The following is a 22,575-nucleotide window of genomic DNA, read 5'->3' as shown; positions in this document are numbered from 1 at the left end:
TCCGGATGACTTCCTGCTCCCACTCAGCTGTGGGAGCAGCTGTGGCTGCTACCTTTCGTCTAGACCTCCCAACCCCGCTCCCATCTACCCTTCCTCTAAACTCCCCTCTTCATCTACCTCCAATTCAGTAGAGGTAGAGGGTATTTTGGTTAATGCCCGCTCTCTGATTAAGAACAGGGTTTTGTTCAAGGAGATGGTACTGGACAGAACGCCCACCTTGGTATTTGTGACCGAAACCTGGGCTAAGGACTCCTCTGAACCTGATCTAATAGAGGCCGTTCCGGAAGGTTATTGCCTGGCCAGACTCGATAGGCAGAGACGAGTGGGAGGGGGGATAGCGATCCTTTATAAAGATCACCTTCAATGTCACACGGTACCCCTGACTGATTTCCCTGACAGTTTTCAAGCTTTTTACTTTTCAATAAAGGAAGAACAACGCCCCTTCTTTAATGGCATTCTAATATATCGTCCCCCCGGCTCGAGAACACACTTCACGCACCACCTTCTCCAATCTCTGGAACCTTACTTTGGCCAAGATAATTTTTCCATCATGGGTGATTTTAATTACCACCTAGAACGGCACGACCTCTCTGACACCTCCTGCCTTACCGAGGCCCTACAATCATGTGGGCTTATGCAACGTGTCTCGGGAGCTACCCACCGTGCAGGACATACCCTGGATGGCATTTTTTCCAATGATCCTCGCTTGACCATCAAGGATCCGATTCATCTTTCCTGGTCTGACCACCTGGCGGTCCCTTTTCTCCTGAAACACCATAGGGTAAATTCCCTTAAACTAGCAAACCATACAACAGAGATTACTAGAAATTTCAGGAATATTAACAGCACCTCCTTCGAGCCCTGGGCTGCAAAGCTTGCCATCACCGGCCCACATAGCGTACAGACTGCAATTGCTCAATTTGAACAGGTCACGACCGAGGCCCTGAATCAATTGGCCCCAGAACAATCCCGACCCCGCGCTAGAAAGAGACCTTCTGCCCCCTGGTTCTCCGACTCCCTTAGGCTTCTTAGACAAGAAGTGAGGAGAATGGAGAGACTATGGCATGCTAGCTGGGACTTCAAAAACAAGGATGCGCATCGACTTCTGGTTAAAAAATACAAGGCGGAAATCTTGCAGGCTAAACAACAATATTTTGTGACTGCGACCTCCTCGCTTTCTTCCCCGAAGGAACTCTTTAAAACTGTTGACTCCCTGGTCAGACTGCAAGCCCCTGACCCTGTCATCCCTTCGCAGGACCTGTGTGATAAGATCGCCTCCTTTTTTCACTCTAAAATCCAGGATATTCACCTAGCCCTTGAGGAACAAAGAGCTGTTCTCAGCGCATCTATACCTAGTGTAGAGATGAGTCCAACCATCACCGAAATCTCCACTCCTTGCACCCTGGACATCTTTCCCTCTCTGGCCCTACACGATCTTGAGCTTTTGTTAGCCAAGACTAAGTCTGGATCACCTTTGGACTCCTGCCCTCTGAAGGTCATTAAACAGTGTAGGGAGACCCTCTTACCTCCCTTGGTGGAGATAATGAATCTTGCCATCAGAGATGGTATCTTCCCAGCAGAGTGGAAGAAGGCGGTAGTGAAACCCTTGTTGAAAAAGGCCTCCTTGGATCCGGGGGTCTTAAAAAACTTCCGGCCTATCTCCCTGCTCCCCGCCCCTGCTAAGATGCTTGAGACACATCTCAACAAACAGCTTGCTGCCTTTGTTGAAAGCTCTGGATGCTTAGACTCCTCCCAGCATGGATTCAGGAAAGAATTTAGTACTGAGTCAGCCCTCACCATCGTACTTGACAAGATCCGTACATCAGTAGATGAGGGCCAGACATCTCTCCTGGTCCTGCTAGATCTTACGGCGGCTTTCGACACCCTCTCCCCCTCAGTACTTACATCACGGCTGAGGGAGGTGGGGGTAAAGAACGCAGCTCTTGATCTCCTGACCTCCTTCCTCACGGGGAGGGAACAAAGAGTCAAGCTTGGGGATTTTCTATCTCCATCCCGTCCTGTGCTATGTGGGGTTCCTCAAGGGTCAGCCCTCAGCCCGACCCTCTTTAATATCTATGTTACCCCACTGGCCAAACTAATAAGATCTTTCGGGATGGAGGTAGTCTCGTACGCAGACGACACTCAAATCCTCGTCTCTCTACCCCATTCAGATGAACTAATCGCCTCCAAATTTAGATCTTGCATGGAGGCGGTCGGGAAATGGATGGTTCAGAACTCTCTGAAACTGAATGGGGAGAAAACTGAGGTGATGGTGTTTGGGGGAAAAGAAAACATCTGGTCAGCCAACTGGTGGCCTGACTCCCTTGGCACTTGCCCCTCCCCCACATCCTCTGCTAAAAATCTCGGGGTGATAATAGACCCGGCCCTTGACCTAGGCAGTCAGGTGAGCAGAACAGTCTCCACCTGTTGGAGCCTGATTCATACTCTCCGTAGGGTCAGGAAATATCTTTCTTTCCAGGCAAGAAAACAAATTGCTGTTGCTCTCATCGGCTCGCGTTTGGACTATTGCAATGCGCTGTATGCCGGACTTAATAAAGGTCAGCTGCAGCGCTTGCAGGTAGTCCAAAACGCCATAGCCAGATTTGTCCTGGATATCCCCAGATGCTCTTCAGCCACTGCAGCCAGAAAAACACTGCACTGGCTACCGGTAGAACAGCGTATCCGGTTCAAGGTCCTGTGTATGACCTATAGAGCCATCGCTAAAAAGAGGGACACTGGAATCGGATCCATCATCTCCCACTATGTCCCCCGAAGAAACCTGCGTTCTTCTGGGAAACTGCTTCTAGCAGCCCCCCGTGTACGAAAAGCTAGGTGGGGCGGCAGAGCCTTTTCCACCCTTGCCCCTAAGTGGTGGAATGAACTTCCTTTGGATCTGAGATCCCTCCCGTCCCTACAGAATTTTCGCACTGCCTTAAAAACCCTTCTCTTCAAGCAAGCATATGTCTAAGGTCTTAATGTCTCCTTTTCTGGTCCTGCTTGACCTTTCGCTAGGCGCCTTGATACCTTCGGGTTTTGTTCTGCGCATTACAAATTATTTTTCAATTCAATTCAATTCAACCGCTACCTCCTCTGGTCATGATTGTCAAGGGTATTAGGGCCACCAGACCGTCGCCGGCCCCCGGGAGGGGAGTCTCGGAAAAGTCACTCCGGGAAGGCCCAGTGCCGGATACAGAGCAGGGCGGACTTCAGCCACTGCCCCCAAAAGCTGCCCCCCCAGCCGCCGATGGACAGGGCCCTCTGTGACCAGTGTTGCTCTCCCAGAAGGTGTGTGGACCCACTGCGTCCCGCGCCACCGCGCCGGTGTCTCCTCTGGTCTGTGGGCCTGGGGGGGGGGGGGGGGGGGGGGCAGGGGGAGGGCCACTACTCACTGTTGCTGCCAGTCGGTCCACAGAGCAGCCTCGGTCCGTCCACCGCTGGCCAGGATCGCCAGGACGTCCGTCTCCCTCCGAGGCCGCCGGCCCCCGGTAGACACGGGGCAGTGAAAATCGAGGTCCCGGCTGCGCCCGGGCCACCAGGCCGCCTCTGCTACTCCGGGCCGTTCGTTGCACCCGCACCTCTTCCCAGCCCAGCCGGGCCCTGGGAGAAGAATCGCCAGCAGTCCCTCGGCCTCAGGACAAGCGGGCGCCGCGGCCGTCACCGGGGCAAACAACGCACTCCACAGCTCCGCCAAAATCGAGGCCCCGGCTGCTCCACAGTCCACCAGGCCGCACCTCGCACTTCGCCGCCCAGCTCCGTTCGGGAGCGCGGGATCACCACCGAGCACACCGGATGGTCCCTGGCGCCTCCGGTAACATTTGACCCGTTTTGGTTGCGGGTTCGTGGGCTCCGGGACCAGGGTAAATCGCCGGATTAATGGCGGGCCGGCGGGAGCTCTATCAAGCTGCGACCGCCATCTCCGCTCGCGTAGCCACGCCCCCCCTGATACTGCATATTTTGATCAGTAGTCATTCGCATGAAAAACAAATATACGTGTGGCTTAACAAAGGTATTATTCTTGGGATGATGTATGCTCATCTGAGTTAAATAATGCAACAGATTCTGTAAGGAGCCAGTTGTAGTTTGTCAAAAGATGAGGATGTTAAATATTTTAGTACCTGCTGAAAACATTAGGATACAGCTCCTTGTAAAATGATTTGGCGTATATTAGATGGATCATAAACTAAGGCATTGTTTAAGTATACAAGAGAGCTGTTTGAGGAGTGTAGGGAACTAGAAGAACGTATTAAGCGATTCTGAGCAATAGATGCAGATGATCTGGATAGGGTGAGACAAGTTCTTGAAAGGACATTAGAGTGGTTTCAAGATTTATCTAGAAAAACAATTATTGAAAAGGTGGGAGGCCAGCAAATTGCAAAATATTGTATTTGGCGAGAAATGCAATGCTCTTCTGGCTTGCAAGACGAGAGGACAAAATCTGAAATGACACAAAAATGCTAATTGATACAAGTGCCCAGGTCCTGTAAATTGAATGCTGCCAGTGGATCTGCATCATTGATTGTGCCACCTACTTTATTAGCCCATTAAACATGTCTTAGCATCAGGTGTGCCAATGCAGCCTGTGTGTGCAGTCTTAAATTGCCTTGTCGACCTGGCAAAGTAAACCTTTTGCTCGGCCCAAACCTTCCTTTTTTAGGGTGAGCTGACGTAGCTTGCAATGCGAAGCATTGCAAGCTGTCAGCGAAGACAGCTAATGTTGCCCGTATTTGGGAGAGTGGACACGAGAGGGGCACGAGCGCAGACGCGGATTTCACCTCGTGGGCGCGCACGTCGCCTTGCCCCTCTCGTGTCTCATTCCCTTGCGCAAACACACTCCACAGTCACGCATGCGCACATACCCAGCCACACACACTGCATACACACACTGCATACACACACGCAGACCCACGCGCACACACGCAGACCCACGAGCACACACACAGACACATTCGAACAGACACACACGCATACACCCCCCTCCCCTCCCACTCACCGGGCTCTTTCGGCGTGTCTCCTCTGCAGCGCTGGTCGGAGTCGGCCAGCTTCACTGCTTCCTCGGCGGCGGCGGGCGGAACTTCCTGCTGGATTGCAGGCCCCGCCCCCGTCTCGGCCAAAAGTGCCTGACTTCCGGTTTTCACGGAGCAGGGCTGCGGCGGTGATTTCTTTTGGGGGCAACAGCGGTAGGCACCCTCTAATTCGCAATGCAATATTAGTATTGGCAAAAATGTGTAACGAGTCGCCACAATAATAGTATTTATTTAAAACGTAACCTACCTGCATCTCAGAAGGGTTGTGTTCTTTTCCCTTTGCCTGTCTGTGCACCGTCAAGAAGTCTCTTTTGATCTATCTCACTGGCAGGAAGGAGCCTGGGCTCAAGGGCCGGATTGTGATTGCGTAACATGAAGTTGATAAACAACAAGCAAGTGTCTAGGGGGGGGGGGGGGTGAGGGCTCGCCTCATGGTTTGGACCCTATGCAACACACACTCCACACAATACCACTCAGTGCCACAATTATATGCTACATAATTACACTGCACTCAATGCAACATACACTCCAAACAATACCACTCAGTGCCACATAATTACACGCCACACAATTACACTCTACTGAATACATCATACACTCCACATAATTACACGCCACATAATTACACTGCATTCAACGCAACATACACTCCAAATACCACTGTGTCACATAATTACACGCCACATAATTATACTCTACTGAATGCAACACACTCCACACAATACCACTCAGTGCCACATAATTATGCTTCATAACTACATTGCACTCAACGCAACATACACTCCAAATACCACTCAGTGCCACATAATTACACTGCACTCAATGCAACATACACTCCAAATACCACTCAGTGCCACATAATTACACTGCACATAATTACACTCTACTGATTAGACTGCGCTCAATGCAACATACACTCCAAATACCACTCAGTGCCACATAATTACACGCCACATAATTACTCTACTGATTAGACTGCGCTCAATGCAACATACAATACACTCCAAATACCACTCAGTGCCACATAATTACACACCACATAATTACACCCTACTGATTAGACTGCGCTCAATGCAACATACACTCCAAATACCACTCAGTGCCACATAATTACACGCCACATAATTACACTCTACTGATTAGACTGCGCTCAATGCAACATACACTCCAAATACAGTTCAGTGCCACATAATTACACACCACATAATTACACTGCACTCAATGCAACATACACTCCAAATACAACTCAGTGCCACATAATTACACACCACATAATTACACTGCACTCAATGCAACATACACTCCAAATACAACTCAGTGCCACATAATTACACGCCACATAATTACACTGCACTCAATGCAACATGCACTCCAAATACCACTCAGTGCCACATAATTACACGCCACATAATTACACTGCACTCAACATCTAAGTCACGTAAATACAACACATATTGCATTACAAATGCTATAGGTGTCACATTTGCGAAAGTTAAAACTATTGGCATTGTAAATGACAAAGCTATTAATTTTGGTATTTTCAAAACCAACAGATAAATATAAAATTTGTCATTTACAATACCAACAGCTCAAACTTTCCTAATGCGAGACCTATTGCATTGCAAATGCTTGTTATACATATGTCACCCACACAGTTGGCCCTGGACAGCCCGGTTGGCAGGGTGCAGTGTATTTAAAAAGTAGGGATGTACTTTTAAGTTTTACTTGTCCTGGTAGTGAAGAACCCGTAAATTAGTTTTTCACTACTACAAGGCCTGCCTCTCTAATAGACTAACATTGGAGTTACCTTATTATAATCAATAAGCTTTTAACTTCCAAATGGGAAAAGGTAATTAGTTCATGATTGGTGTCTTTGGAATTGTAATGATAAATCATAACTTATGGTGAAGTCAGGTTTTAAATTCTAATTTAAAAAAAACGCCACTTTTACTACGTTGAAGACAGCAAGATAATCTAGTCATCACATTTGTTACAAATATTGATTAAACAGCAAATCATGTAACAATTCTATGGTCTGGAGTATTTATTTACTCAATTATTCTCAATGTTTCAAAAATAGTCATTTGTATCTTTTTAGGGTGTTCAGAACAAGGGAAGTAATATTTAGATAGTTAAACCATCAACACAAGTTTTAAAACAAACCCATTATAATGCACATTTACAATACGTAAACTCAAAACTAGTCATGGTTTCAACAGAGAAAAAGCAACCTCAATGTTAATCCATTAACCATATTAATATCCAAGTTGAGGGGCTGCTGCCAGTGGGAACACATTTTATGTATCTAGGGATAGTCTTATTTAAATAGATAGATATTCCCTAAGATAAGGTTCAAATTCAATAAAGGTAGCCCACTGGTGAAAGTGATGATGCATTTCGAACCCCAACACCATGTGTGGGGTTCTCATCAGGGCTGGGACTGGATGTAACCTAAAAAATGAAATAAAATGAAGTGAATAAGTGCTTACCCTCCCCTGTGTTTATTAAGAGATTTTAGACCAAATCATACTAATAGTACCTGTGATTAGTAATATAAAGTAGACTGTGTTAATATTTCTGTAAACACGGCTTGAAATGTCTCCATTCTATGAATTGAGGAGTAAAATGCATTAAAGATACATGTGCGTTAAGAATACATCTGCGTAATGCATTAGATTCAGAGGCAGAACAACACTGCAGAGTTTCACGACTTACTTATCAATGGTAAATGGAAATGGCGGTTATGATTCTAAACGGAGTCTGTGTCACTAAGTCTTGGGATTTTCTCCCAAAAATAATTAGAGGGACTTGAGACTTGTGCGCTAGTTTTCTGTAGTAAGTTACTGTGGTCGTGGGGGTGTCGCGGGCCGGAAAATCAGGCAAGGAGGCCGAATGTAGTGGGCTATAGTGGGGTTTTATTGTTACAAGAGTCAACAGAAGTGTCGAATATAGTAATCCAGCTGGGTCGGGTAGTTCTTCCGGGTCGGCTAGCCTCCGCTTGAAGGGTCCACGGCTGGGCTCTGTCTCCGTTGCTGGGGAGGTACCTCGGAGGGCAACAAGAGAAGGAAAGGGACCGTTAGTCCGAACAGGGACTCAATGCGTACGCCGCCACCGACACCGGGACGTGAGTGGGACGGAAAGGAACGAATAGTGAGGGAGGGAGGTACGGGGCGGAGGAATGAACTGAAGGTTAAAGAACTCGAAAATAGCAAGGGTGTCAGGGTGAGTGTGACGGGAAGAGGGGCATCTTATGGTGAGAGTGCTTTACGATATTCACAGTGTTTATAATGTGCGATAAGTGCCTAAAGGTAAGAGATCTATACAGTATATACACTGAGCACCTAGCGTGCTCACGGGGAGGTTTACGCTACTCACGCGGTCCGCCGTAGCTCTCCAGTGAGCCACGGCCGCTCTTCAGCCACCTCCTCAAGGGCTCCACCAGTCCTCCGACCACTCGTCTTCTTCGGGTTGTTCCTCTTCTCGCTCTCCAACACCAGTCTGAGTATCCTGCCACAATGCTCCGACGGCGTCCTCAATGGTGCTTCCGCTTTTCACTCGTTCTGTCGCTGCCTCCGGGGTGGGACTTCCGGGGTCACGGCGAAGTGCTTCCGGTGGCTGCGGGTCACTGATTGGTTCCTGGAATAGAGAGAGGGGAGGGGCGCTGTGGGTCATGGTTTTCGCTCTGGCAATGTTACGGACCCGAGGAGTTTGTCTGAAAGTGCTTGGGCGTGGGGCTCCAGACAGCGGTAAGGTTTCAGGGGGGCACAGTCCTGGCGGGGGTGACAATGGGACCGGATCACATCCCCTTCCCCTAGCTGTCCTTCTTGTACGGGTTGGGGAGCTGGGGTAACGGGATAGGAAGTCCGCATTGCCTTGTTCGGATCCTTTTCGGTGACGAGTATCGAATCGAAAGGGCTGGAGAGACAGGAACCACCGGAGGACCCGGTCGTTATGTCCTTTATTCCGGGCCATCCATTCCAAGGGGGCATGGTCGGTATAAATGGTGAAGTCTCTACCCTCCAGATAGTATCTCAGGCTTTCGATGGCCCACTTGATGGCGAGGGCTTCTTTCTCGACAACAGCATAGTTTAGTTCTCGGGGGAAGAGTTTTCGACTGAGATATAAAATTGGGTTTTCGTTTCCTTGTGGGTCTACTTGCGACAGGACGGCTCCCAAACCCTGATCAGAGGCATCCGTTTGGAGTATGAAAGGCCGGGAATAATCTGGGCTTACAAGGACAGGACTGGAGGTTAGGGCGCCCTTCAGGTCGGTGAATGCCTGCCATACAAGGGGACTGGGGTGCTTTAGGGCGAGCTCTGTGTGTGTAGCTTTCTTTAGCAGATCCGTAAGAGGGGCAGCTCTTTGAGAGAAGTTGGGAACAAATCTTCTATAATAACCCAGGAGCCCGAGAAAAGCTCGGAGATCTTTCTTTGTCCGGGGGAAGGGAAGGGTCTCGATGGCGTTGGTTATGGATTTCTGGGGTCTGATCAGACCTTCGCCCAAAAGGAATCCGAGGTATTGGACGGTTTGGGCGGCCAGGGTGGTTTTGGCGGGATTTATGGAAAACCCAAAGGAGCCCAGGGAAGAGACAACATCATGCAAATGGACCAGGTGTTGTTCCCAACTATCGCTGTAGATGACTATGTCGTCCAGATAGGCACCTGCATATGGTGTGTGTGGACGTAGTACATGATTCATGGCACGCTGGAAGGTAGCAGGGGCACCGTGTAGCCCAAAAGGCATGACAATGAACTGAAATAAACCCTCAGGGGTAGAGAAGGCGGTCTGCTTCTTGTCTTGTTTTCGGAGGGGGATCTGCCAGTATCCCTTGCAGAGATCAAGGGTTGAAATATATTTGGCTTTCCCTATCCTTTCGACCATTTCGTCTACTCGAGGTAGGGGATATGTATCGAATCGAGATACCTTGTTTACCTCTCGGAAGTCTATACAAAACCTGACAGACCCGTCAGGTTTTGGCACCAGGACTATAGAGGAGTTCCATTCACTGACCGAGGGTTCTATGATCCCCATCTTTAACATGTCCTCGGTCTCCCTCTTTATAACTGCTCTTCGAGCCTCAGGGACTCTATAAGGACGCAGCCTAACCACTTTCCCTGGTTCTGTTTCAATCGCGTGTTCGGTGACGGTAGGATGAAAAGACCTTCATCACGGGGGTCAGGGCTACTTGGAGCGCCCGGATTTGTACCTGAGTCAAAGCAGGATCTAGGCAGGGGTCGAAAGGAAAGGAAGAAGGGGGTCTGATCCCCATCAGGACAGGGCGGGGTCCCTCCCATTTCTTTAAGAGATTTATATGATAGATCTGGGACGTGCCTCTTGTAGGGTCGAGTTCTATCTCATAAGTAACTGGGGTTACCTGTCGTTGGATGGCATAGGGCCCTTGCCACTGGCCCAAGAGTTTTTGGTCGGATGAGGGCATCATCAAGAGGACTAGGTCCCCTACGGCGAAAACCCTGGCTTTGGTGCCCTTGTCATATTGTCGTTTCTGTGTGTCTTGGGCCTTCTCCATATTTTGTTTCACTATCTCCCTTATCTCAGCTAGAAGGGTCTTTAGGTTGTTTACGTACTTTGGCAAAGGGCGTGTGCGGTCAGGCTCGGCTTCCCAGGCTTCCTGGGCCATATCCAGCAGGGTACGCGGGGGTCTCCCATACAGTAACTCATAGGGGGAGTAGCCCGTACTGCTCTGGGGTTTACACCGTATGGCAAATAGAGCCAGCGGTAGGATTTCCTCCCACCGTTTGGCCTCCAGGCCTAACAGTTTTTTCAGTGTTTGTTTTAATGTGGCGTTATAACGCTCGACCAGCCCATCCGTTTGCGGATGGTAGGCCGAAGTCCTGATTTGTTTTATTCTTAACCTAGAGCAAACCTGTTTGAGCAGGGAGGAGACGAATGGTGTGCCCTGATCCGTGAGGATTTCCCGGGGAAACCCTACTCGGGAAAATAGTGTGATCAGAGCCTTGGCTATGTTCTGAGCTGTGGGCTGGCGTAACGGAAAGGCTTCAGGGAAGCGGGTGGCATAGTCCACAATGACAAGGGCGTAACGGCATCCTGTTCGGGAGGGTAACAGGGGCCCTATTATGTCCATCCCCACCCGACTGAATGGGATGTCGATGAGAGGAAGAGGTTGTAGAGGCACCCTAGGGGGTCGGTATCGGCTATGTTTTTGGCAAACAGCGCATTCTCGACAGTAGGTTTTGATGCGCTGATGGACACCTGGCCAATAGAATTTGTCAAGGACGGTCTGACTGGTCTTTTCGTCCCCAAAATGACCCCCTAACAGGTGACTGTGGGCTAGAAAGAGGACCTTGTCTTGGAAGGGACCTGGAATCAGAAATTGCGGGGTTTGTAAGGGGCCTCCCTTTCTGTATAACAACCCCCGTTTCTTGAAAAAATAAGGACCTACTTGTGTGGGGTCCTCGTGATCTAGGGCCCTTCCCCATGCTTCTTGTAGGAGCGGGTCCTCCTGTTGAGCTGCTCGGAATTCTTGGTCGGTTTGCCAAGGAGGTTCATCCACATTCACGGGATAGGCAAAGGTAGGGCGATACTTCTCCTGTCTTTTCTGGCTCTTGGATTTGTGGGGTTTAGGTTCTTTAGGAGTGGAGGATGGACCCTGAGGGTAAGGGGCTTCTTTCCACCATTGGGCCAGGGAGTCTGTAGTGTCCTGGAGAAGAGTAGGGAGTCCGGGATAATCGCTTCCCAGAATGGCTTGTTCGGGCAATGCCGGCACAAGACCGACCGTGAGGTTGGTTCCCGGATCACCGGGGTGTTGTACCCAAACTTGCGTGGTGGGGTAGCGTTTTGTATCGCCATGGACACACTGGATGGCCACTACTCCGGTTGGCGAACTCTGGGGTAGAGCCAAGTCTTGAGGGCGGAGGACGCTTTGTCGACACCCAGTGTCAGCGAGGGCTAGTACTTCCTGTCCGTCAATGGACACGGGGCAATGAAACGGAGGGGGAGTAGCCCCCGGCGTGTGGCAAACGTAGTTCCGGACCAGTCCGATTTCCATTGGTACCTCCTTCTGGGGGCACATGCGGGCTATGTGTCCAAAGTTCCCACAATGGTAGCACTGGGGTCCAGGATTGGGTGGACGATACAGGATTGGAGACGGCAAGAGAGGAGCAGGTTCTGGTCTCCGGGAGAGCAATGGTCGGGGAGGACGGTTGGTGGTGGGGTTATGCGGTCTGTGCGGGTTTTCCTCCTTACTGCGTTGCAGCTCTTGAGCACGGCCATAAGCACAAGCTATTTCTACGGCGGTCTCCAAATTGAGTCTGGTATGTTGACGGACCCACCTCTGAGTGGCGGGATGTAAGGAGTTCAGGAATTGTTCGAGATAGATTTTCTCTAAGATATCGTCTTTTGTGGAGGTTTCCGGTCTAAGCCACCGGTTGGCGAGGTCCTTGATGCGGAAGGATAGAGCACGCGGATTTTCTTGGGGCCCTTCCTTGGCTTGTCTTAGCTTCATCCTGTAGGTGTCGTCGTCCACCCCCAGATGCTCTAGGATGCATTTCTTGATGTCGGCATATGGGTTGTTGCCTTGGATGTTGGCTTGTTGGTAGGCCGCCTGCAGGTCCCCTGTAAGAAGGGGTCCCAGATATTGGCCCCACCGATCCACAGGCCAGTTCGCGGCTTGAGCCAACCTCTCAAAATTAGTAAAGAAGTATTCCGGGTCTTCCCCCGGGACATACTTCTGCAAAACAACGGATGGGAGAGAGGCCATGGCTCGTGGTTGTCCTAAGACGTCGGTCAGTTTGCCCATGGCTTGGTCATGAGCGGTTCCTTGGCCCTTCAAGACGTCATGTAGTTGGCCTCTGTCTTCCTCTGCTGTTTTCAGGAATTGCTCCATTAGCTTCCCCAGTTGCTCTTGGGAGTCGGCCATTCTCTTCATGACGGCCTCCATGCTTCCAGCGGATCCCACTTCTGACACCAGATGTGGTCGTGGGGGTGTCGCGGGCCGGAAAATCAGGCAAGGAGGCCGAATGTAGTGGGCTATAGTGGGGTTGTATTGTTACAAGAGTCAACAGAAGTGTCGAATATAGTAATCCAGCTGGGTCGGGTAGTTCTTCCGGGTCGGCTAGCCTCCGCTTGAAGGGTCCACGGCTGGGCTCTGTCTCCGTTGCTGGGGAGGTACCTCGGAGGGCAACAAGAGAAAGAAAGGACCGTTAGTCCGAACAGGGACTCAATGCGTACGCCGCCACCGACACCGGGACGTGAGTGGGACGGAAAGGAACGAATAGTGAGGGAGGGAGGTACGGGGAGGAGGAATGAACTGAAGGTTAAAGAACTAGAAAATAGCAAGGGTGTCAGGGTGAGTGTGACGGGAAGAGGGGCGTCTTATGGTGAGAGTGCTTTACGATATTCACAGTGTTTATAATGTGCGATAAGTGCCTAAAGGTAAGAGATCTATACAGTATATACACTGAGCACCTAGCGTGCTCACGGGGAGGTTTACGCTACTCGCGCGGTCCGCCGTAGCTCTCCAGTGAGCCACGGCCGCTCTTCAGCCACCTCCTCAAGGGCTCCACCAGTCCTCCGACCACTCGTCTTCTTCGGGTTGTTCCTCTTCTCGCTCTCCAACACCAGTCTGAGTATCCTGCCACAATGCTCCGACGGCGTCCTCAATGGTGCTTCCGCTTTTCACTCGTTCTGTCGCTGCCTCCGGGGTGGGACTTCCGGGGTCACGGCGAAGTGCTTCCGGTGGCTGCGGGTCACTGATTGGCTCCTGGAATAGAGAGAGGGGCGGGGCGCTGTGGGTCATGGTTTTCGCTCTGGCAATGTTACGGACCCGAGGAGTTTGTCTGAAAGTGCTTGGGCGTGGGGCTCCAGACAGCGGTAAGGTTTCAGGGGGGCACAGTCCTGGCGGGGGTGACAATGGGACCGGATCACAGTTACTCTGAGACTTCTGGTGTGTAACAGCAGGTTTATTGCTGGAGCAAAACAGCAGATATCTTCAACGCTAGCTGGCCAGGCACAAACTGCCTCATCCTAGAATCCTAGGATGAGTCAGAGCCACCTACATTCTGGAATACATGACATAGGGCTAATACAAAGGGAAGCATAGAAACAAAGGTAGGAATAATATACAACACATCTTCCCTCATTGAAAAGAAAACAACATTTGAAACCATGAAAAGGAAGCAGGTTGAAAGAAAATACCAAAACAAAAACAAACTTGAATCATAACATGTCAAAATAATAATGGGAATACATCTCCTCTCATTAAGGCAGAGAAAACATAACATTACACATTAATCACAGCAGTAATCATTTAGATATAAGGGTGGTCTACGGTACCTTTGAGACCTGGAAATGGTCTGGGAGGAGACAGCACAAGGAGAAACAGAAGTCTGGTTAGACAAACCACTGCTGAGTTGAGAGTCAGGAGCATCTCCCCCACCATCGCTTCTCCCTAGAATTGGCACAGAATTTGGTGTAGCAGAAACATGAGAAGGAATAAACATGTAACCAGTACAATAATTCCTACAGTCAAGTTGATTCTGCTCAGGAACAGAACGAGTGACCAAAGAGTCAGTACTAGAACTACCTTTCTGGTAAAGAGCCACTCTTCTTAAGTTCCACTTCTCTCCATTTGAAAGAACAACGTAGTGAGGAAATGCCTTCCTTACAGTAAAGTGACCCCTAAATTTGGACAACCCACCAGAAACTCTACCAGATTTCACTTTTACAAGATCACCCTTAGAAACCTTTGAAGAAACATTCCTCGCCACTTCCCCAATGAAAATTAGAAGAGGAAGCATTCTCAGAACCAATTTTGGCTTGGTCAGAATGAAGCACCATTTTTTTAAGCCAAGATGGAGTTAACTTGGTACTAGGAACCCTACCCCTCATCAGCTCAAAGGGAGACTTGACCTGAACACCATGAAGGGTAGTACAGTAGGCATAAACAATTTCTTGTACAAGACCACTGACAGATGAGCTTTTAGAAAGAGCCATCTGAATTGTCCCTTTCACCAATCTATTAATGCGTTCACACAAGCCATTTCCCTGAGGATTATAGAGAGAGGTTCTGTGATGGGAAATGCCACAGTCGGCCAAGAAAGAGCGCATATTGTGGGAAACTAGTTGCGTACCATTGTCTGTAATGATGAAATGAAATGAAATGAAAAGTCAATTTATAAAGCGCAGTTGCTGCCCTGGGGCGTCCAAGCGCTAATGGCCAACAGTAAAATTGCTTAGTAGACAGAAAAGTTAAGAAGAGGCATTGAAAAGAAAGGTCTTCAGCTGTTTCCGAAAGGTGGAAATGTTTATGTTAGATCTAAGTTCAAACGGAAGCGAATTCCACAGATTGGCGGCGTTATAACTGAACGTCCTGCCGCCAGCTCTTGCCTTTTTTATTCAGGGGACTATAGCCCTACATGCCTGGCTAGAGTGGAGAGTTCTGCCAGGTTGATACTGTCTTGCTAGGTCCCGAGTGATGGCCGGTCCTGTGTCCCAAAAAGCTTGATGGAATATACACATCGCCTTGAAGGCGATTCTCTGTCGCACTGGAAGCCAGTGCAGGCTGAGCAGGCCGGACTTTGCCGACGTCCTTCGTGGCAACTGGAGCACGGTGCGGGGTGATGGGCACCCCTCCCAGGCATGTCAATGACCTCTCCTTATGTCATATGAGAGACAGGGTTACACAGTGTGTTGAATATGGTGGTTGCCTGTTAAGGATGGAACAGCAACTTGTTTGTGGGTTCATGTGCCTAGTAACTAACTGTTATGTGAGAGAACTAGTAATACTGTTGTTTGTTGCTAGTGACCTGTTTCTGAGCAAGCTGATTTAACAACCACTAATGGTGGAGAGTTCTTGTAGGATCTCATGTTAGAAGGCATTCATTTATTGCATATTATTAGATATTACTTATTGTCCCTGTAGACAATCATCTTGATTCTTTTCTGTGAGAAAGCAATGTGATAGTTGCATTTAATCATGGTGACATCATGCACACAACAAATACCATTAGGCCTTAGAGACTTAGGGCCAGATTCATGAAGCTTAATTGCGCTCGCAAAGGGCCAGATTCTGAGAATCTGGCCCTTTGCGAGCGCAATTTTTGCATTTGGGATTCATCATCCCAAATGCAAAAATCGGTAATAGCGAATTCGCTAATTTGCGAGGAATTACATTTAAGGAATCTCTATTGAGATTCCTTAAATGCAATTCATTATCCATTTTTAAATTGCAAAATCGCAATTTCGGGCCGCTATTTACCGCGAGGTCAAACCTTGTGGTAAATAGCGAAAACTTAGAAAAATGCTTTTAAAAGCATTTTTCTAAGTTGCATGTTGCACACACACATGTCCTTTGGACATGTGTGAGCGCAACACCAATGTAGATTACCTTTCAGGGGTGCTACAGGGTGTCCTTTGGACACCCCTAGCACCCTTGAAATCGCATCCTTATTTGCGATTAGAAAATTGCTAATCGCAAATAAGGAATAACTCCCCATTCATTCCTATGGGCCTTTGGCCCATAGGAATGAATGGGGAGTTATTCCTTATTTGCGATTAGCAATTTGCTAATCGCAAATAAGGAATGTGTAGGAATCGCAATTTATTTTGCGATTCCTACATGAATCCCGTTTTGCGAGTCTGTAATAGCGATTCCTTATGAATCGCTATTACAGACTCGCAAAACGGGTCTTTGATGAATCTGGCAGTTAAATCTGCTAGGTAGTTGGTGGTAAGACCAATACAGTACAACATGAGTAACCGCGCATCATGTAGGGTTGGCGTAACGAGGAGAGAAATCCCTCCAGGGGGGGTGGCAACAGACTGAAAACAAACCACAAGGAGGGTATATTATTTCTGTCATCTGCCAATTGCGAGTCAGTTAATTTTATTGGTATTTGGATTTTATTTATTCATTCTATACAGTAGTGGCACTACTTCAGATAGAATGCCTCCAAAGGACAGAGTGGTGTAGATACTGTTTAATATTTAAAAACCCATAGATTTATATAAAGATTAAAGATCTGATTCACAAAGTTAAATAAACTTTCATGGAAGTTTACTATTTTTTGGTATTGAAAAACTACGAGTTGAATTTTACTAATAGTAATTTTAATGCCGCGGAGGCCTTTCTTGTTATGTGCAGAGTCACCCCATGAATACCAAATAAATGTTCACAAAAGTATAAGCCTTAGGTCATTGCCCTAGGGAACAGATATGTAGAAACATTCTTACCCCTTTTTTTGTCAAACTTGTGTTTATTGAATGTTTTTCAAGTACATTATTAAAATATAACAATCACTTCGCCCATGGCAGTGAGCGTTGCATATAGCATCGAAAAGGAGGGTACATACCATATCACAATCTTACCCCATTTTTAAAATAGACTTATTTACATAACATCTTATGAATGGGAAGCATAGAATTTAGATCAGGCCATTATATACATGTATTAATTTTACTCATAGGACGTGTGCATATAACATGTGATGCACAGAGTAACCTCTTCCAACACCAGCATCTTCTCCCATAAAGCACCGCCATTTATGTTGTTGTTTTCAAGCGTGAAACAGCACACAACTTGTATGGGTGAGGATGCATTATTGCTCCATAAACACTGTCAAGTCTGGCAGCCTTCACCCCCTTGGGAAGCTGAAATGTAAAGGTCCGGAGCAGGCTGGTGAAGAAGATGAAGAGTTCTATCCGCGCCAGCTTTTCCCCCAAACACACCCGATGCCCTGTGAGAGTGAAAAAAGCGGTATAGAGTTAGCTTAATCCACAGTTTAAAAAACAGAAGCCATATTGCAACCAAATTGCTACCTGCTGAAAAAGGCAAGAATGCCTCCCTTGTGACAAATTTCCCTTCCGGGTCGAGGAAATGGCTTGGGTTGAATTGTTGGGGAGTCTCCCAGTAATCAGGGTCATACAGAACAGAGGTTAGGTTGTTTAAAATGACCGTGCCCTGAAAAGAAAGACATATGTTTATCAGCTGAATTCTACTTCCAGAAGATTTCATGACATCATCCTACTAAATGGGTGTTCTCTTTGGTAAACTCATATCCACATTAAACCCTTCATATATGTCTCTTTCCCGCTTTACTTATTTTCTTCGTGACTTTCTGCCATACTATCACGTTGATAAAACAGGGACGACAGTGGATATTAAGCAACTTTATCTGTAAGTTACTCTACATCTCAAGCTCCCTGGGTTATTTAAAAGTTCTCGACTATCCCAACCCCCGGAAATGGCAATAAATAGTATGTGGTACAAAACAAAAGTTATTAGTAGGAGAGGCACACCAGATTTTTATCAATCTAAATCAATGTATAATTAACTTCTCAATGCGTGCTACAGAGGTTAGCGCAATGCCCAAACTGCGCCAAGGAACTTAAAATAATATAACCAAGCGAAACCGCTTGTCCTCTATGCACTGTTGCAAATCCTGGTTGGAACATAAACGTAATTCATCCAATATATCTCATGATATCATATGAAAACATCACCAAAAAAAAAAATGTTTTTGATTCAATACTTTTTTACTAAGATCTCTTAGTTCATCATGTTATGATACTTAATAATGTTTTGATGAACTAAGAGATCTTAGTAAAAAAGTATTGAATCAAAAAAATTTTTTTTTTTTGGGGTGATGTTTTCATATGATATCATGAGATATATTAGATGAATTACGTTTATGTTCCAACCAGGATTTGCAACAGTGCATAGAGGACAAGCGGTTTCGCTTGGTTATATTATAATAAATAGTATGTAACATATAAAACATAAACATGCATAGAACTATATTTATTTTCACTGAAGAAAACTGAAGGGCAGTGATGTGATAGTTGCACAGTATATTAGTATCTTACTTTATATTAAAAAAACTTAAAATATTCACTTAAAAAATACAGTTTAAGGTAAATTATAGTTAAATGAAAATATCAGTTAAGACATAAGTAACAAAACAAATAACATTTAACAGTGATAGCTATCTCATGTAATTATAACACAAGAAAAGAGAGCATACCCTGCCACTTTATATGGGTCCTGAGATAGGATCCCTAATATATATATACACACCATAATTGACCAAAATCTCAGAGTCAAAGTAATATTCAACTACATAGATTATATTCAAATCATTTTATTAGTTCATTCATTTGTTTATATATATAAAATATCTTTTTTTCCCTTTTTCTTTCTTCACGTATATATTGTTTTTCTAAGTGGGAAAACTTTACACAGATTTTTTCATACAACCTTGCATATCTGATTGTATAACATTATAAATAATGATATTGACCCGCATACGCCGCACTCTCCTATACAACACTCAATACTCACATAACCTTTTCGCTTTACATCACTCATACTATCTTTCATACAATAAAAACAACAACACCATGGTACATCCATATATATGTGAAGAAAGAAAAAGGGAAAAAAATATATTTTAGATATATAAAAAAATTAATGAACTAATAAAATGATTTGAATATAATCTATGTAGTTGAATATTACTTTGACTTTGAGATTTTGGTCAATTACGGTGTGTGTATATATATATATTAGGGATCCTATCTCAGGACCCATATAAAGTGGCAGGGTATGCTCTCTTTTCTTGTGTTGTTCTAACCCCTTCTTACCTGCCTTTATTTGACTAACCCTCGGGGAACCCCCCACTCTATTTTGTAGTGTAATCTCATGTAATTATAACACGTTCCCTAAAGTAAATATAACTCACTCAGTTGCCACGCACGGTGTTGTTGTCAATGATGACATTTCCAATGCCATTAGGGATGCAGTCATTGAACTTGTCATGAGTGATGTAATATGTGACAAAAATTTGTGAGGGTACAAGCCATGCATGGCAAGTGTGTGTGTGTGTTCAGTTAGACATACATTCACCTAACTATAACATCCCTTTAACTTTTGGCTATTTTAGTGAAGTTCTTTTTTTCAGTGAATTTCTAAGTTTTTTAAAAATGGAAAGTAAGATATTAAAATTTCTAAGTAAAATGTCACTTAAAACTTTTGTTTTATCCAGTTAATTATTTTTTTTAGAGTGAAGTAAGATGGTCAAAGCCATGCGTTGGCCGCAAGGTCTGGATTCTGACCATGGTTTTCAGCCAACCCACCACCTGAAAACCTGCTATGGAAGGCCTTCAGTTGTATTTGGCCTCGTTTTGGGCACTCAACCCCGCTCTTTTTATTTTATTACTCTACAGATCTGTGGATCCACTACAAAACTTCAACAGGCCACGCCGGGGCCTACAGTGGATCTATGGAGCCCCCCAAAAACAGTTTTTAAAATGTGGCCCCGGAAAGCTCCTCTGGGATTCCCCCCTCACATGACCCAGGTGTTAGGATAATCCTATCTTGCCCTCTTATATGTTACTTGATTTTGTATGACTCGGGGACCGAGCCCCAAAGACCTAAGCTGGCAGCCGCAACTTTTCCTTTAAGTTGCGGCAGCCAATCACAATTCATACTTAAGCTTGTTGATCCACAGTGGTGGATCAAAGGTGGAACAGCTGTGTGAAATATATATATATTTAGAGCATTCATTTCTCAAAATCTACTGAACCGATTTGCAGCAAATCAAAAATCAAGAACTAGCTTTCTGCCAAATTTGGTGGTATTTCATTCAGTCTTTTGTGCAGTATCGCTGTTCACTTTTCCTATGGAATAGTGCATGGGAAAAAATATGTTTTGGGGCCATTTCTTTTTATCTGCTCCCTTGACGAATCACCTTGAAACTTTCCAGTATGAAACTGGGGTGGGTGAGACTTTCTTTGGAACGTTTCTTGAAGATTCGTCATACAACCCCCATGGTGTAAGCAAACCAAAAGAATCCAGTTCCCAACTACAACTACACAGTGGTAACTGCCATTTGGTAAAACACACACACTCCCACTCACACCCACACCTACACTCACACCCACACCCACACCCACACCCACACTCACACTCACACCCTCACCCTCAATAACACTCACACCCACACCCACACTCACATTCACATTCACCCTCACATTCACACTCGCATTCACACCCACACTCACACCCACACTCACACCCACACTCACACCCACACTCACACCCACACTCACAAACACACCCACATTCACACTCACAATCACATACTTAAGCATGTAAACACAAGACAGTGTGTTTCGCTGTAACATTTTTAAGGTGCTATCCTTGGAAATGGGTGCACGTGCACATGAAATAATTGGCCACCAAATGGGCTTGTTATAAAACATTACATTGATTTTGAAAGGTCTGGTCAACACACAACGAGATCATAGTACTGAGTTTTCAAAATGTAAACTCGTGCCCAGGAAGGGTCAGATAGAGAGTAAGCAAACTCAGCAAAAAATATGCACATTACTCTTTCTTCAAGGTTCACATGCAGATAGATCATTAAGTGCTATTTGTGTATCACAGGCTGGCCATCTTTTACTTCTACTCAACCTTTTCAATCTGGTAGCCTTGCACGGGGGCCTGCTTCACACACACTCGCGGTACGCCCACAGATGAAATGCTGCTGTAACGTTGAATCTCATGGATCACAGCATTGGTGTACGGAAGCTTTTCCCGATCTGCATACGAGATCACAGAGGAGAATACAAAAACAGCATCCAGTTCCTTCTGGACTCTGTCTGAAGAGAAACATTCATGTTTCAGGCCACACAGAAAGCAAGAGGTTTGCAGAAAGCACAAGAACAGTGGTAACAGAAAACAAAGACCCACTGAGGGAAGTCAATAGTTAATTCTTGTACATTCAGACCACCTAAATCTGAAGATTTTGTAAACATTTATTTGTCGCCCTGATTAAACCTTATGCAATACATAAGGAAGAATTGAACTATTGAGGGAAACTATTTTGTTAAAAGTCATTGTACCAACTGAAGAAGTTGCATGGATAGGGAATATTCTTCACTTTATGCAGGAAATACTCAATATGGAGGGGAACCCATGAATGGACATCCTCTACCATAAACATGCTTTGGCCCACACCTGCATTGGGATTACTGAGCAATGTGAATTTTGTACACATGGCAGAGTCCATGTTTGTCTAGTGTTTTTGTGAAGACTAAAACGCTAGCTGAAAGCTACCTCCTACTTATGTAATCTTTGGGAGGAATTTGCCCTCAAATAACAACAAAGAACTGGTCATGCCCTGCTCGACTGGGAAAACCTTTTCTTAGCTGCTCTCATGTAATCTTTCTATGGAATTTGCAACAATGCAATTGGAAACTGTTTGTTTTGTGCCATACTAAGGTAAACAGATCTTATGGAAACTGATCCTAATCAATGCAAAAATGCATAATCAAGTGTTAAGCTATTCTTATGTAGACTGCATTGCTGCAGCTTGTAATTGCTCTTATATAAAACAATGTGACACCTACTCAATAATATTTGTGCAATATAAAAGTGCAAAGATAACATGAATAATAAATATGCCACCTGTGGATCCTCCCCTGGATTTAGCATTTCCTCCTAAAATTAAAGGAATTTTCAATGCTAAATCAGGCTTCTAGGCTGTTAATTTTGAGTCTTACTGTAAAGAAA

At 46.0% G+C, this 22,575-nt stretch overlaps 1 protein-coding gene across 4 annotated transcripts in view; it reads right to left on the bottom strand.

Moving 5' to 3' along the window:
• Positions 1-17,243: 17,243 nt before the first annotated feature.
• The window catches only part of LOC147684144 (cytochrome P450 2J2-like), an 80,995-nt gene continuing 75,663 nt past the window's right edge, over positions 17,244-22,575 (bottom strand). For 3 of the 4 annotated variants that reach the window (XM_086944535.1, XM_086944536.1, XM_086944538.1), the window contains 3 exons: positions 21,475-21,662; positions 17,820-17,961; positions 17,244-17,737 (listed from right to left, as the gene is read on the bottom strand). In XM_086944535.1, the coding sequence (XP_086800661.1) occupies positions 17,544-17,737; positions 17,820-17,961; positions 21,475-21,662 (524 nt within the window). In that variant the 3' untranslated portion in view covers positions 17,244-17,543. The remainder of the gene's footprint in view (positions 17,738-17,819; positions 17,962-21,474; positions 21,663-22,575) is intronic. The other variant, XM_086944537.1, reaches the window with a different exon arrangement.

Source organism: Lissotriton vulgaris, chromosome 11 (assembly GCF_964263255.1).
Source record: "Lissotriton vulgaris chromosome 11, aLisVul1.2, whole genome shotgun sequence".
Lineage (NCBI taxonomy): Eukaryota > Metazoa > Chordata > Amphibia > Caudata > Salamandridae > Lissotriton > Lissotriton vulgaris.
This window is presented reverse-complemented; position numbering and strand designations above follow the sequence as displayed.